We start from the raw sequence: 13,754 nt of genomic DNA on the forward strand, positions 1-13,754 counted from the left end.
TGCACATGCAGGAAGATGAGAACTCAACCCAGCCTCTTCCACTCACTGGTGAATGGGCCACCGAGTCCTACCTGGGCTTCTGCCACCTCATCTGTAAAGCTGTGAGAATCAAACGTCCTAGCCCGCAGGAACCCCTCAAAACAGGGTCTAGAGCCAAGGAGCTGCTTGGCTGATGTGGCTGTGCTGTCCATCTGGCACCGGCGGACGGGCTCACCATCCAGGCAGCTCACGGTGGGAGCGGGGATTGCATCCCTGATTGTTCCAACCACACTTCCCTCTCCAGGGTTCTGATGTCTTCCAAGTATGCAGACGGGGTGACCGGCCGTGTGGAATTCAATGAGGATGGGGACCGGAAGTTTGCCAACTACAGCATCATGAACCTGCAGAACCGCAAGCTGGTACAAGTGGGCATCTACAACGGCACTCATGTAGGTGGGGGTCATGAGGGGGTGGGGGCTGGGGCCTTAGGGTCCTGGGGCCGAGACCCCTGCGTGGCCACCTCCATCTCATACTCCCACCCCCAGGTCATTCCCAATGACAGGAAGATCATCTGGCCGGGTGGAGAGACTGAGAAACCTCGCGGCTATCAGATGTCCACCAGGTTGAAGGTGGGGGCCCCGCCTCCCTGCCCCAGTCTCTGTACGCCGTAGCCTCCATCCTGTGCCGCGGGTGCAGAGGGGACAGTGAGGGCCCTGAAAGTGACTACAGGTCCTGGGACCAGCCCAGCACCCACAGCCACTGCACACACCTGGCGCGGCGGAGGGGCAGGGAGAGGGAGTGGGTGCAGGAGAGGAAGCCCAGCTCCCCGGCCCCTCCTGACCCCATCCCGCTTAAGCCTGGGACAGTCATGTGGACCTGGGCTCCCCTGGGGACGAGGGACAGACGGTTGGTCTTTCTGTGGACTTCAGTACTCTGAGTGCTGAGCCCCAGTCCTGGAGATGATGCCCCCACACTCTTCGGCACTCCTCCAGGTGGTCCCAGCCCACTGCCCACCCTTGGCCTTCCTGGCCTCCTGCTGGGACTGGCTCAGACTGTCCTTCTGAGCCGGGTCTCCCCGAGCTGGCCAGCCCCTCTGTGACTCACTGGGCCTCTGGGAGCCCCTCCCCTGGGACCTCATCTCTCACAGCTTCTCTTCCTCATCCCGACTCTGCTACACTCCTTCAGGCTCATCCCAGGATGCCTCCCAAGAGTCCCTCCCACACTGACCCACACCAGCATCAGGCTGGTACCTGAGCTCACCAAAGGCAAAGAGCCTCACACCGTCCTTCTTGTGGTGTCCCCAGGTCCTCTCTTGACCTCCTCTGCTTTCTGAGCTACCCCACCCCCGTGGCCTCTCACCTGGACCTCTTTGTCTGCACTTGCCTACAGGGCACCAACCCTCTCTATGGGCAGAAGGGAGTTCCCCCAAGCCAACGCTCAGGAAAGACGCTTTGTGTTGAAAAGTCTGAGTGTAAAACAGACAAAACAGATGGCCAAGATGGTCCCCTATAGGCTTTGAGAGCCAGAAGGCCTTTTAGAACTTTTTGTGTGTGTTCTTATTTTTTTGACACAAAATTGTTTATTTTCAAATTAGTTCTCATTGGAGGATAGTTGATTTACAGTGTTTGTTTCTTCTGTACAGCAAAGTTACTCAATTATACACGCACATATACCCACTCTTTTTAGGTTCTATCCCCATATGGGTCACTGAGCGCACTTCCCTGTGCTATGCAGTAGATCGCATCAGTTATCTATTTTACGTGTAGTAGTGTATGTATATGTCAATTCCAATCTCCTGGTTTATCCCTTCTCTGTCTCACTGATTTTTTAAAAGCATGAGCATATTACTTGTATAATAGAAATGGTGATGAAAGTTTTAAAGGCAAATAAGCCCCTTCAGGGGCTCCCAATCCCCTGCCCTTGGGGGAGCTGGTCACCCTGCAGGAGAAGGGGCCTCTCTCACCAACCCCATTCACCTCGTAGTCTCAACCCCAGCACTATGTCCCCTGGGACCTCTCATCCCGTGCAGTGATTGGTTCAGCTCCGCTGCCTATGTCTATCCTGCCTACTCCCAGCCTTCAGAGCTCTGAAGGACTGAGAGGAGAGAGTGCCCCCCGTGAGCCCCAAGGAGCCCCTGGATTGAAGAGGCCACAGCAGAAGGGCAGCCTCACTGGGGGAGAGGCAGGCAGGCAGGATAGATGATCAGACAACGACTCCCTGTGGGTGGAGGCTGAGGCCAGGAGAAGCTGGAAGAGCCAACAAGGGCAGTCCCTGCATGTCCCTAGTCCTGGGCAGGCTCTGAGTGAACATGCCCCTGTCTTCATGGCAGTGGGTGGGGGCAGGGGGTAGGCTTTGGGCTGGGACAGGGAGGTCCTCAGCCTCAAGAAGTCAGAGAAGGGGCTCAGGGCAGACTGGACGTCTGGCAGGCTCCACTAATCAAGGGACTGTTCCGTAGGCCAGGACCTGAAGGAAAATTGGCCGAGAGAAGGCACAGTGTTCCAGGAGGCCAGGCACCCTCTGCACACTGGGCGAAGTGTTAGGTTCTGGCGCCCCTCCTGGGGGCAGCAGGCTGATCGCTGCCAGAGGGGGCCGTAGAGGGTGGTGCGGGAAATGTCAGGGATCTGGGGAGGGGGGCTCCAGGGAAGTCTGTGTGCTGAGAAGAGGGCAGCGCCCAGGACAGCCCAGGGCTGGTGGTCCAGGCCCTGTGTCCCCGCGTCCCCAGATCGTGACGATCCACCAGGAGCCCTTCGTGTATGTCAAGCCTACGCTGAGCGACGGCACGTGCAAGGAGGAGTTCACCGTCAACGGGGACCCGGTCAAGAAGGTGATCTGCACCGGGCCCAATGACACGTCGCCGGGCAGCCGTGAGTGCGGGGCGGGGGCACTGGCTTCGGGGGTCGGGGACCGCGCGCCGGCGAGCCCCTGCTGACCGCGTCCCGCCCCCACTCGCCAGCGCGCCACACGGTGCCTCAGTGCTGCTACGGCTTCTGCGTCGATCTGCTCATCAAGCTGGCGCGGACCATGAACTTCACGTACGAAGTTCACCTGGTGGCCGATGGCAAGTTCGGCACTCAGGAGCGGGTAGGAGTGGTTCCTAGGAGCCGGCGCAGGACCGGGTCCTGCTCCCCCGAGGGTCTTCTGTAGGCGGGGCCTGAGCCTGGGAGGAGTCTGGAGTGGGTGACCCCTGAGATGGGTCGGGGCGGGAGCCTGTATGGGGAGTGGGGCCCGCGGTGTCCGCGTCCCCACCGGCGGTGTCGCCCCACAGGTGAACAACAGCAATAAGAAGGAGTGGAACGGGATGATGGGCGAGCTGCTCAGCGGGCAGGCGGACATGATCGTGGCCCCGCTGACCATCAACAACGAGCGCGCGCAGTACATCGAGTTCTCGAAGCCCTTCAAGTACCAGGGCCTGACCATTCTGGTCAAGAAGGTGCGTGGAGGCCCGGCGGGGCGGGAGGGGCGTCCCGGGAGGGCCGGGGCGGCGCTGACGGCCTGTGGCCCCGCAGGAGATCCCCCGGAGCACGCTGGACTCCTTCATGCAGCCCTTCCAGAGCACGCTGTGGCTGCTGGTGGGGCTGTCCGTGCACGTGGTGGCCGTGATGCTGTACCTGCTGGACCGCTTCAGGTGAGTGCGGCCCGGGGACCGGACTCCTCTACCTGCGGGCGGGCGGAGCGGGCGAGGGCCGGGGCAGGCTGCCCCTTCCGCCCTCTCCCGCCCGCCCTTTGCGCCCCCGCAGCCCCTTCGGCCGGTTCAAAGTGAACAGCGAGGAGGAGGAGGAGGATGCGCTGACTCTGTCTTCGGCTATGTGGTTCTCCTGGGGCGTCCTGCTCAATTCAGGCATCGGGGAAGGTGAGGCGACGCCAGGCCAGGGCCCCATCCTGCCCCGCCGCCCGCCCCGAGCTGACGGTCCTCTGCCCGCAGGCGCCCCCAGAAGCTTCTCGGCGCGCATCCTGGGCATGGTGTGGGCGGGGTTCGCCATGATCATTGTGGCCTCTTACACCGCCAACCTGGCAGCCTTCCTGGTGCTGGACCGGCCCGAAGAGCGCATTACCGGCATCAACGACCCGCGAGTGAGGCCGGGCCCGTCTGGGGGCTGGGGAGGGAGGCGCTCAGGCCCTCCGCCCCGTGGGGCGGGGTGGGGTGGGGCCGGGGAGCAGCCACGAGCCTGGCTCTCTGGCCCCGCAGCTGAGGAATCCCTCGGACAAGTTCATCTACGCGACGGTGAAGCAGAGCTCGGTGGACATCTACTTCCGGCGGCAGGTGGAGCTGAGCACCATGTACCGGCATATGGAGAAGCACAACTACGAGAGCGCGGCGGAGGCCATCCAGGCCGTGCGCGACAAGTGAGGGGCGGGGCGGGGCCAGCGAGGGGGCGGGGCCAGCGAGGGCGGCTCGGGGCCACCCAGGTCGCGCCGACAAATGAGGGGCAGGGCCAGTGGAGGCGGGGCGGAGCCATCCACGCCGTGCGCGGCAAGTGAGGGGCGGGGCGGGGCCAGCGAGGGGGCGGGGCCAGCGAGGGCGGCTCGGGGCCACCCAGGTCGCGCCGACAAATGAGGGGCAGGGCCAGTGGAGGCGGGGCGGAGCCATCCACGCCGTGCGCGGCAAGTGAGGGGGCGGGGCGGGAGAGGGGCGGGGCCACCCAGGTCGCGCGCGACCAATGAGGGGCGGGGCCTGTGAGGGGGCGGGGCGGAGCCATCCGGGCCGTGCGCGACGAGTGAGGGAGGGGCAGGCGGAGCGCGAGTGAAGGGCCGGCAGGACAAGCTGGGGGCGTCCACATCTACAGTCAGTGTCCCGGCCGTGTGGGAGCCACGGGGAGGGGGGACAGACGGCGGGTCCCCAGCTGGCAGGAGGAAGGCTCGCGGGGAGCCAGGGCCACCTGGAAGCGTGGCCGCCGTGACCCCGCCCTTGCCCGCAGCAAGCTGCACGCTTTCATCTGGGACTCGGCGGTGCTGGAGTTCGAGGCCTCGCAGAAATGCGACCTGGTGACCACGGGCGAGCTCTTCTTCCGCTCGGGCTTTGGCATCGGCATGCGCAAGGACAGCCCCTGGAAGCAGAACGTCTCCCTGTCCATCCTCAAGTGAGCTGGCCTCACCCGCCCCCTCTCCGCCCCGCCCCGCCCCGCGAGCCCCTCCCGAGGCACACCCCGCCCCGCCCCGCCCCGCCCCGCGGGGCTCACACGCCCCGCCCATTCAGGTCCCACGAGAACGGCTTCATGGAAGACCTGGACAAGACGTGGGTTCGGTACCAGGAGTGCGATTCGCGCAGCAACGCCCCTGCTACCCTCACCTTCGAGAATATGGCAGGTGGGCCCCCTCCCTCCGCCACTTCAAGGCCCCTGATGACCCTAGATGGGCGCCCCAGGGGCCACATCCGGAGCAGGCACAGCTGAGGCACAGGATGTCGCCCCCAGGGGTCTTCATGCTGGTGGCTGGGGGCATCGTGGCCGGGATCTTCCTGATCTTCATCGAGATCGCCTATAAACGGCACAAGGACGCTCGGCGGAAGCAGATGCAGCTGGCGTTTGCGGCCGTGAACGTGTGGAGGAAGAACCTGCAGGTAGGGCAGGCCGCCCTCCGAGGCCTGGTGCCCATGGCCCGGCCCGGCCCGGCCCTCCTCCATCCCCGCAGGCGGAAGCGCTGGCTCTGGCTCCCAGGAGCCCAAGAGGCAAGGACTGGAGCTGGGAGCCACAGCCAAGGCCGCAGTGCTGGGGGCCGCCTGTGGGTGGCTGCCTCTGCGAAGCCAGGCTCCAAGCGTCCACCTGGCCCCTCTGTCTCCAGAGTCGCCCACCGAGGCCCATTCCGTAGGAAGGCAGACTGAGGCAGGGTAAGACAGGGACCCAGCTGGGTGTAGCATGTGAGTCCAAGGTGCAGTCCGCCATCCCTCGCCGCCCCGTGCCCCTCCAAGGACCCGGTTCCCTGCCACCCTGCTGTGCTCCATGTAACTGCAGTCTGAGCTGGTCAGCTGGTCCCGCCGGGCACCCCAGGCTGTGCTCGTGGGGCTTTGCTGGCAGCAGGGGACGGGCTGCCCACAGCCCACCTGGGCCGGGCTCGTGCCCCATGGTCCAGCCCCAGGCTGCCCCATCTCTTCTCTTTCTCTGGGTGCCTCCCCAGAGCCTGTGTCCTGGGAGGAAGCCGGTGTTGCAGAGAGGGAGGGCCGGGGGAACGGGGTCACCAGTGTTCCCACACCTCTCATCTGCCCACTCTTGCTCTTGGGACCTGGCTTGCTGCTCCCAGTGGCGGGCGCAGGGCCCACTCTGGCCATCAGACCCGAAGCCAGGGTCCCAGGAGCTGCCACTGTCTCTCTGTCACTCCAATTCATCTCGCCACCTGCCTTTGGTCCCCTCAGCCCCTTCCTAAATCTCGGTGCGCTTCCTCTGGGGTCAGAGTGGCTGGTGGGGCCTGTGGGGGTGACTCACCCAGTGTTCAGGGGGCTCCTCCTCCTTGGGGCACCCATACACCAGGGGCACCTTGGAGCCAGGGAACCAGGTGGACCTTTGCTGGAAGAGAGCCAGCTGAGGACCCCACCCCGCCTCCCCAAACCCAGTCCCAGCACAAGGAAGGTCAGGCCGGAGACCCTGGCAGCAGCAGAGGCCGCCTGCGAGCGTGGGGCCGGCGGCTGGTCCATCCAGCACAGGGAGGCAGGCAGGAGCGAGGGCCCGAGTGGCCAGCCAGGCTGGGCAGCAGCCCCCAGGAGCAGGCGAGGGCAGGTGTGGCCGCCACCCTCAGCCGTCTAATCACTTATACATATTCATTTTAGGATAGAAAGAGTGGTAGAGCAGAACCCGACCCTAAAAAGAAAGCCACATTTAGGGCTATCACCTCCACCCTGGCTTCCAGCTTCAAGAGACGTAGGTCCTCCAAAGACACGGTAAGGGGAAGAGCGCCCAGTCCCACGTGTCCGACTCTCCCCTCGCCCCCGTGTCTGTGTCCCGTGCATCAGGCCCGCCCTCGCCATCCCACCACCCGCCTCCGCCCGCGCGGCCCTTCTGCGCTCACCGCTGCCCACCCGGCACACTAGGGCCTCTCTGACTCTGGGCCCCTCTCTCGGCCCTCTGCCGCGGGCCTGCCCACCGGGTCGTCTTCCCCGTGTGTCTCTGCGTTAGTCTGCCCCCCGTGCCATGACGCCACGCGCCATCTTAAAGCCGTGTCATGTCGTTGGTCAGCTGGTCAGCCTCCCCACTCGGGGCTGTGCCCGCAGCCCCGGGCGCCCAGGGCCACCCCGTCCCGGGCTCCTCAGCCGTCAGGAGGCCACACCACCTCTCTGTCGCGTCTGTTCCTCCAGCTTCTCCCAGGGAGAGGCCCACTGCCCTCGCTCCCTCCCTGCGACGTCCGTGGAGGGGTGCCTGTGATGTCCCATCCGTCCATCTGTCTGGCCGCCAGCCCCGCCACCCAGACACCTGTCTCTCGTGTCTCACCAGAGCCATGCCTGTTGCATCCCCTCCATGTGGTCTCTGTGTGGGCCGGGGCTGGGGGGCCGGGCCCGGCTCCACCTGGGTGGACGGCTGGGGCCTGGAGTTGGCACAGGCCCCTGGCCACAGGGGCCGTCGGATGGGGAACGGGTGGGACCAGAGGTGGCGGCTCCCACCCCCGGCCGAGCAGGGGCCCTGCGGGAGGTGTGCGGGCAGCACCCGGGGGTCTGAGAACAGGGCAGGGGGGGGGCCCGAAAGCTGTGGCTGGCAAGCCTTGGGCACCGAGGCTCAGGGAGGGGAGACCCCCATGGAGGGGAGCGGTGCTTCAGCACCTGACCCCCAGCCCCTTCCGAGCCTGAGCCAAGGGTTCCCTGTCCTCCTGCCTGGGCAGCCCGTCACTGTCCCGGGTGTGTGTGCTTGAACCCCAGGCCTCCAAGACTGGCCTAGCCCTGCTGGGAGCGTCCCCAGGCGAGGAGGGCCCGCCCAGGGCCAGCACAGCCCTCAGCCCAGCAGCCTCCCCGCGGTTCGGAGGCGGCTTGTCCTCCCGTCCACAGGAGCCCCAGTTCACAGGCAGTACTACCCCACAGTCTTACGGTCCAGGCGGGAGCAGGATTTATAGGCCCTGCCCACAGCACAAGGGAAGAGGGGCAGACACAGGACAGACAGGGCGCGGCACAGAGCCATCCGAGTCTGGGGTGAGGCCGCCACCTGCCCCAAAGGGGCCCCTGAGGCCTGGCTACTCCACTCCTAGGGCTCAGCACAGGCAGAGTGGGTGGACAGGGGTGGCCTGAGGGGCTGAGAGCACAGGCCTGGCGCCGTGCAGCCTGGGAACTGGGTGGGGCCTGAGCCAGGGGCCCCACCGGGGGCTGGGAGGGCCAGAGAGGAGCAGCAGTGGGGCAGCCAGGGAGGAGGTGCCCAGCAGACAGAGCTGTGGGGACAGGCAGGCGAAAGGAGGGTCAGGGGAGTCACGGCGAAAGGAGGGTCAGGGGAGTCACGTAGGCAGGGGGCCACTTTCCGAGGGCAGCAGAATCCCATCCCCGTCCCGGCCCGGAGCCCACTCACAAGCCCTTAGCTGGCCTGGGTGCAGCTCAGAGACCCTCAGGGTGCCTGTCCCGGGACACGCTCCCAGCAGACTCCTTGCCCCGAGCCTCCCTGGGGACCACCCTCCAGGCCAGCTCTGGTGCCACGTGGCATCTGGGGCTGGCCGGCCCTGCAGGGGTGACTGGGGACACTGCCAGCTGGGGGCTGGGCGGGGGAGGGCAGCCCAGCCCCCCACCGTTTCAGGCTGGGCACCTGCTCGGAGGGAGGCCTGGGTGGGGGGCTCTGTCGGGAGGGGTGGGGTCAGTCCGGCTGCTGAGATGCGCTGCCCCTGTCCCGTGGCTGGTCTGGGCCAGGGCGGCACTGGGCGCTCAGGGCTGGGGTCCCTGGCAGCCGGCGGGGCCAGCGGGTATTGATTGTTGGTTCTTATTTATAGAGCACCGGGGGTGGACGCGGCGCTTTGCAAAACCAAAAAGACACAGTGCTGCCGCGACGCGCTATTGAGAGGGAGGAGGGCCAGCTGCAGATGTGTGCCCGGCATAGGGAGAGCTGAGACGCCCTGCCCGCCCTCCTCTGCCCCCCTCCCCCGCAGACAGACAGACAGACGGACGGGACAGCGGCCCGGCCCACGCAGAGTCCCGGAGCACGACGGGGTCAGGGGGAGGAGCGCCCCCCAGCCTCCCCCAGGCCGCGCCCGCCTGCCCGCCGGTCGGCCGGCTGGCCGGTCCACCCGTCCCGGCCCCGCGTGTGCCCCTGATGGCCGGGCTAACGGGCGCCTTGTCTGTATTTCTATTTTGCAGCAGTACCATCCCACTGATATCACGGGCCCGCTCAACCTCTCAGATCCCTCGGTCAGCACCGTGGTGTGAGGCGCCCGGAGGCGCCCACCCGCCCCGTTAGCCCGGCCAAGGACACTGAGGGGTCCTGCTGCTCGGGAAGGCTTGAGGGAAGCCCACCTGCCAGAGACTGCCCACCCCGGGCCTCCCGTCCGTCCGTCCACCCTGCTGCCGGTGGGCAGCCCCTGCTGGACTGAGGCTCGGACGAGAGCCGCTGAGGACGGGCCAGAGCTGAGCTGGCTGGGCAGAGCCGCAGGGCGCTCCGGCAGAGGCAGGGCCCTGGGGTCTCTGAGCGGCAGGGGGAGCATCTGACTCAGCCCAGCAGAGGGGCTTGGTGCAGAGACTGGAGCCCCATCCTTCCTGGCTGCTCCCAGAGCCACGGTGGGCCTTGGCCCCGGCTGGCTGGGCCACCCCTCCCACGCCCCTGCGCCGCACGGCCTCCGCCCCACCTCCCCCTTCCTGCCTGTACCCCTTCTCCGCTTCACCCCATCCTCTGAGCTGGCCCTGCCCTTCCTGGACTGCAGACCCTGAACCCCATCCGCTGGCAGCGCCTCCCTGGGGCGCGCTCGGGCTCCCCACTGCCTCCCACCTCCGGACCCTGCGAGGGCTGAGCCTTCTCTTTGCCTCCTCCGCCCGCCACCCAGGGTGGGCTTCGCAGACGCTGGCTCGGGACTATCCTCAGCCCCGCCAGGTGCAGGCCCGGCCTTTCCGCGTCCAGGCGCGCCTCCCCCGTGCGGCCCGTGCCCTCCACCCCAAGGGCCCGGCGCGCGCCGACCCCCGCCCCACCCGGTGTGTGCAGTGGAGATGCCAAAAGGAATGTCACGAAAATTTCGAGCTGTGTCGCTTGTTGACGCCTGTCAGGAATGCGGAAGGGGCAAGCGGGTCGGGGGAGGTTCGAGGGCGGCCGCGGCCCCTCAAGCTTGGGCGGCGGTGGCCGCAGGCGAGGCCGTGCCGGGGCAAGGATCCGGCTGCCTCCTCTGCTGGCGGCGGGCGGCGGCGCGGCGGCGGCGGCGGTGGCGAGCGCCGCAGGCAGTGAACGCGGAGCCCAGGGCCAGACAGGCGGCCAGGCTAGCGAGGAAGGAGACGGGCCCGAGACCATAGATCACGGCCAGATCCCGGGCGGCAAGGGGCCGCGCGCAGTGGCTGAAGGCGGCGTCCGGGAAGGCGGTTAAGGGGCTGAGCGTCAGGCGCCCCGGCGACACGCAAAGCAGCGTCTCGGCCTCTGCGGGACACGGGCGCGGCGTCAGACGGTCGCGGGGGTAGCCGCCCGCCCGTCCCGCCCGCGCCCGCGAGGGCTCACCTGGCGCGTGCCGCGGGTGCCCGCGAAGCCAGGCGCAGAGTGGGCGCAGCGCGCAGCCACAGGTCCAGGGGTTGCCGCGCAGGCGCAGCGTGTTGAGAGCCGGCAGGCCAGCCAGGAGCCCGGACGCGAGCGCAGGCAGGTCGTTGTCCTGCAGGCTGAGCGCGCGCAGCAGCGGGAGCGCGCCCAGCACCGCGGGCTCTAGGCGTGCCAGCCGGTTCTCAGCCAGCGAGAGGGCGCGCAGAGCGCGCAGTGGCGCGAAAGTGCCGGGCAGCAGCGCCTCTAGCTGGTTGGCGCTGAGGTCTAGCTGCTCCAGCGCGCCCAGGCCCCAGAAGGCCCGCGCGTGCACCCAGCGCAGTCCGTTCTCGCGCAGATCCAGGCGGAGCAGAGCGCCGGCATCCACGAAGGCGCCGGGAGGCAGCGCGTGCACGCGGTTGTGGTTCAGCAGCAGCACGCGGACGCGCCGGTTCAAGCCCCCCGGCACGGCGGGCAGCGCGCGCTCCGAGCAGTTGGCCTGGCCCCCCGGCGCGCACACGCACGCCTCGGGGCAGTCCAGGGCGCCCGGGGTTCCCCAGGAGGCGGCTGCGGCGGGCGCCTGGGTCCAGACTGGCCACGGCAACAGCAGCAGTAGCAGCTGCAGCGGCGGCGGCGGCCCCCACGAGGGAAAGGAGGGACTCCACATGGGGACAATCGTGGAGGTCCGCTGCCCGGGTGTTACCAGAGCCGGTCCGTCCCTGCGGTGCCCGCACAAATATTAACTCTCAGGCCTGAGCACAGGCAGTTCCTGTCCCACGGCTTGTCCTGCGCCTAGGGCGGAGGCTGGGCAGACAGCCAAAGGCAGGGCACTGCCAGCCACCTGTCCCGAAGCTCTGAGCTCCACTTGGCTCCGGGCCAGCAGCGCTGTAAAGACCGCGCCCAGTCCTCACCTGTGTGGTTCGCCATCCTGTAACCCCAGGAGGCCTGAGCAACTGGACCACGCCATCCCCCACAATCTCTCCCTCGCCGAACTCACAACAGCGACACAACATGGGAGCCGGTGCGCCCTGCTGCTCACCCCCTCTGTCTCCACTCAGCAAGTGATCCCAGGGCGCACACAGCAGTCCCCACCTAGCACGGCCCCATCCCCATGGTGGACGGTTGAGGGGCCCCTGAGCCCAGGGTCCAGGAGATGTGGTGGGGGGCAGGGGGAGGACGGCACCCCTGAGGAAGGGGAGGCAGTCACCTGCCCCCCTCTCCTGCCCCCCAAGGGCTCTCCCGGAACCTCAAGGAGACGCGTGGGTGGGGCAGGGCCACCGGCCCAAGTCCTCCGGTCACATGCTGCTTCTCTGGACTCGGGCGAGTCACAGGTCCTGTCTTGGCATTTTCCCGGGGTGGGGCAGGGGCAGGGGCGGAGGCCTGCGGGCTTCACGGGACGAAGCGGCAGGCAGAGGCAGGGAGGACCCGGGCTGAGGCAGGGAGGACCCGGGCTGAGGCGTGCAGGAAGTGCAGACTCCCAGAGGTGTGGACCCCTGCCCGGAGGGTGGACAGCGCGAGCCTAGAGCGGGCACCCCACTGAAGAGAAAGAGGGCGACCAGATGCGTGCAGGGCCCCCCCACCGCAGACACTCCCCAGAGGGGCCCAGGGAGGACAGCACAGAGTAACTAAATACTGTTTAATTCCCCTCCCCCCAGCGCCCGAAGCCCTACTCAGGTGGGGGGGGCGGCTCCTCCAGGGTCGGGTCCATGGTGATGGTCATGAGGCCATGCTCTTCCAGGGGCTGCATCATGGGGACCGCCATGTCGGGGTCCATGAGGTGGGACTCCACGTGCACCGTGCGCAGGTCCATGCGGTCTTCCTGCACCCCGAAGTGCCCCACCATCCTGCGCAGCACGGCCTGGTCAGGCCGGCTGCAGGCCGCCCTGGCCACCCAGGCCTCCACCTCCTGGGGGCCTCCACCTCCCAGGGGCACAGCTCACCCTTGGGGCCCTCCCCTGGGGTCACTCACCTGCTGTCCATGTGTGCAGGGCACGTTTCACTGGGGTGGGGGGGATAAAGGTGAGGCGTGAGTCTGTGAACAACGCAGCTGGCCTCCAAGCGTCCAGAGGTGCCCCCCCTCCACCTCTCCCTAACCCAGTCTGAGAGACATCCTTCCCAAGTCCTGCTGACCTCACCCGGTGAGACTGGGAGGCTGGGGGGACAGCTTGACCCACAGTCCCCACCCGCCCCCCGCCGGTCAGCCCTGGGATTCACGCACCCCTTGGCTCGAATGACACCAACGGCCACGATGACCAGGGCGCAGAAGCAGCTAGCGCTGATGCCCGCCAGCACCACCAGCAGGGCGATGAGGGCCTCGCGGCTGAGGCCGAGGCTGCACTCGCAGTAGGCTCCAGCTGCAGAGACACGGCCGGGCAGCCAAGGGGCCCAAGTCACCTGCCAGTGGCCGACCTGTGAACCCCGCCCCCGCGGCCCCTGGGCCTGGCTGGGCATGGCCAGGGCTGGGGGAGGCCGCACCTGCAGCAGGGATGAGCAAAAGGGACAGGCACATGAGGCCGAGGGGGCCGCCGAGCAGGCGGGAGTCGGGCTGGGGACAGGCGGCCATGTCCAGCCCCCGGCCCGCCGCACGCCTCTGGCCGGAGCTCGGCGGAAGGCGCTGACCTCACAATGGAGCTGTGAGGCAGGGAGGGCGGGGGCAGGGCCTCTCCTGGAGCTTCGCTGCCCTGGGAGCTGGGCGCCTCGGGGAGCCCTGGGCAGTTGGTCCCCAGGATGGACAGGGCTGATAGGGCGGCCTGGAGTGCCCCGGCCAGGTCTGAGGCAGGGTGGCGGCGGGGCTGCCATGGCCTTGGGGGAGGACCACTTCATGGGAAGCGGTACCACCTGTACTGGGGCCCCTGGGGGCAGGGAGGCGGCAGCCTGGAAAGCCCACAGTGGGCAAGCCCCAGCCTCTGTTTGTCAGGATGAGGGCTGCAGCAGCTTGGTGGAGGGAGGCTGGCCTGGGGTGCAGCTGACTAATGTCCCCACACTCCCCAGAGCAGGAGGCCTGGGCCTGGACCTGGCAGTGTTCGCAGAACACCCTTGAGCAGGCGGCTCTTAAACCACTATGACAGCGTCTGAAGCTCTGGGTTAGTTGTGTTGTTAGTTAGAACTCATGGCCAGCTCTGCGGTCTGTTCCCTGTGTGACCTTCCCACACACCAGACAAGTGCGGCTCGCGGGAGCTC

At 67.4% G+C, this 13,754-nt stretch overlaps 3 protein-coding genes across 12 annotated transcripts in view; 1 reads left to right on the forward strand and 2 right to left on the reverse strand.

Annotated features, from left to right (window-relative positions):
* Nucleotides 1–10,093, forward strand: part of GRIN1 (glutamate ionotropic receptor NMDA type subunit 1) — a 27,245-nt gene extending 17,152 nt beyond the window's left edge. For 2 of the 10 annotated variants that reach the window (XM_024999675.2, XM_024999677.2), the window contains 14 exons: nucleotides 284–428; nucleotides 525–608; nucleotides 2,702–2,843; nucleotides 2,933–3,060; nucleotides 3,245–3,409; nucleotides 3,486–3,604; nucleotides 3,717–3,829; nucleotides 3,902–4,050; nucleotides 4,166–4,323; nucleotides 4,896–5,057; nucleotides 5,174–5,283; nucleotides 5,391–5,536; nucleotides 6,737–6,847; nucleotides 9,227–10,093. In XM_024999675.2, coding sequence (XP_024855443.1) covers nucleotides 284–428; nucleotides 525–608; nucleotides 2,702–2,843; nucleotides 2,933–3,060; nucleotides 3,245–3,409; nucleotides 3,486–3,604; nucleotides 3,717–3,829; nucleotides 3,902–4,050; nucleotides 4,166–4,323; nucleotides 4,896–5,057; nucleotides 5,174–5,283; nucleotides 5,391–5,536; nucleotides 6,737–6,847; nucleotides 9,227–9,295 — 1,801 coding nt within the window. In that variant the 3' untranslated portion in view covers nucleotides 9,296–10,093. The other 8 variants (XM_024999671.2, XM_024999674.2, XM_024999679.2 and 5 more) reach the window with 6 other exon arrangements.
* Nucleotides 10,091–11,315, reverse strand: LRRC26 (leucine rich repeat containing 26). Its single transcript, XM_002691686.6, has 2 exons — nucleotides 10,563–11,315; nucleotides 10,091–10,484 (listed from the first exon to the last, which is right to left on the reverse strand). The coding sequence occupies exons 1-2, from the start codon at nucleotides 11,239–11,241 to the stop codon at nucleotides 10,177–10,179; spliced, it is 987 nt and encodes a 328-aa protein (XP_002691732.1). The 5' UTR covers nucleotides 11,242–11,315; the 3' UTR covers nucleotides 10,091–10,176.
* An 881-nt stretch (nucleotides 11,316–12,196) lies between these two features.
* TMEM210 (transmembrane protein 210) lies at nucleotides 12,197–13,204 on the reverse strand. The gene is made up of 4 exons (XM_005213502.5): nucleotides 13,050–13,204; nucleotides 12,793–12,928; nucleotides 12,544–12,573; nucleotides 12,197–12,418 (listed from the first exon to the last, which is right to left on the reverse strand). The coding sequence occupies exons 1-4, from the start codon at nucleotides 13,135–13,137 to the stop codon at nucleotides 12,241–12,243; spliced, it is 432 nt and encodes a 143-aa protein (XP_005213559.1). The 5' UTR covers nucleotides 13,138–13,204; the 3' UTR covers nucleotides 12,197–12,240.
* Between the last annotated feature and the right edge of the window lie 550 nt (nucleotides 13,205–13,754).

The sequence above is a fragment of the Bos taurus genome, chromosome 11, assembly GCF_002263795.3.
Source record: "Bos taurus isolate L1 Dominette 01449 registration number 42190680 breed Hereford chromosome 11, ARS-UCD2.0, whole genome shotgun sequence".
NCBI classification, from domain to species: Eukaryota; Metazoa; Chordata; class Mammalia; order Artiodactyla; family Bovidae; genus Bos; species Bos taurus.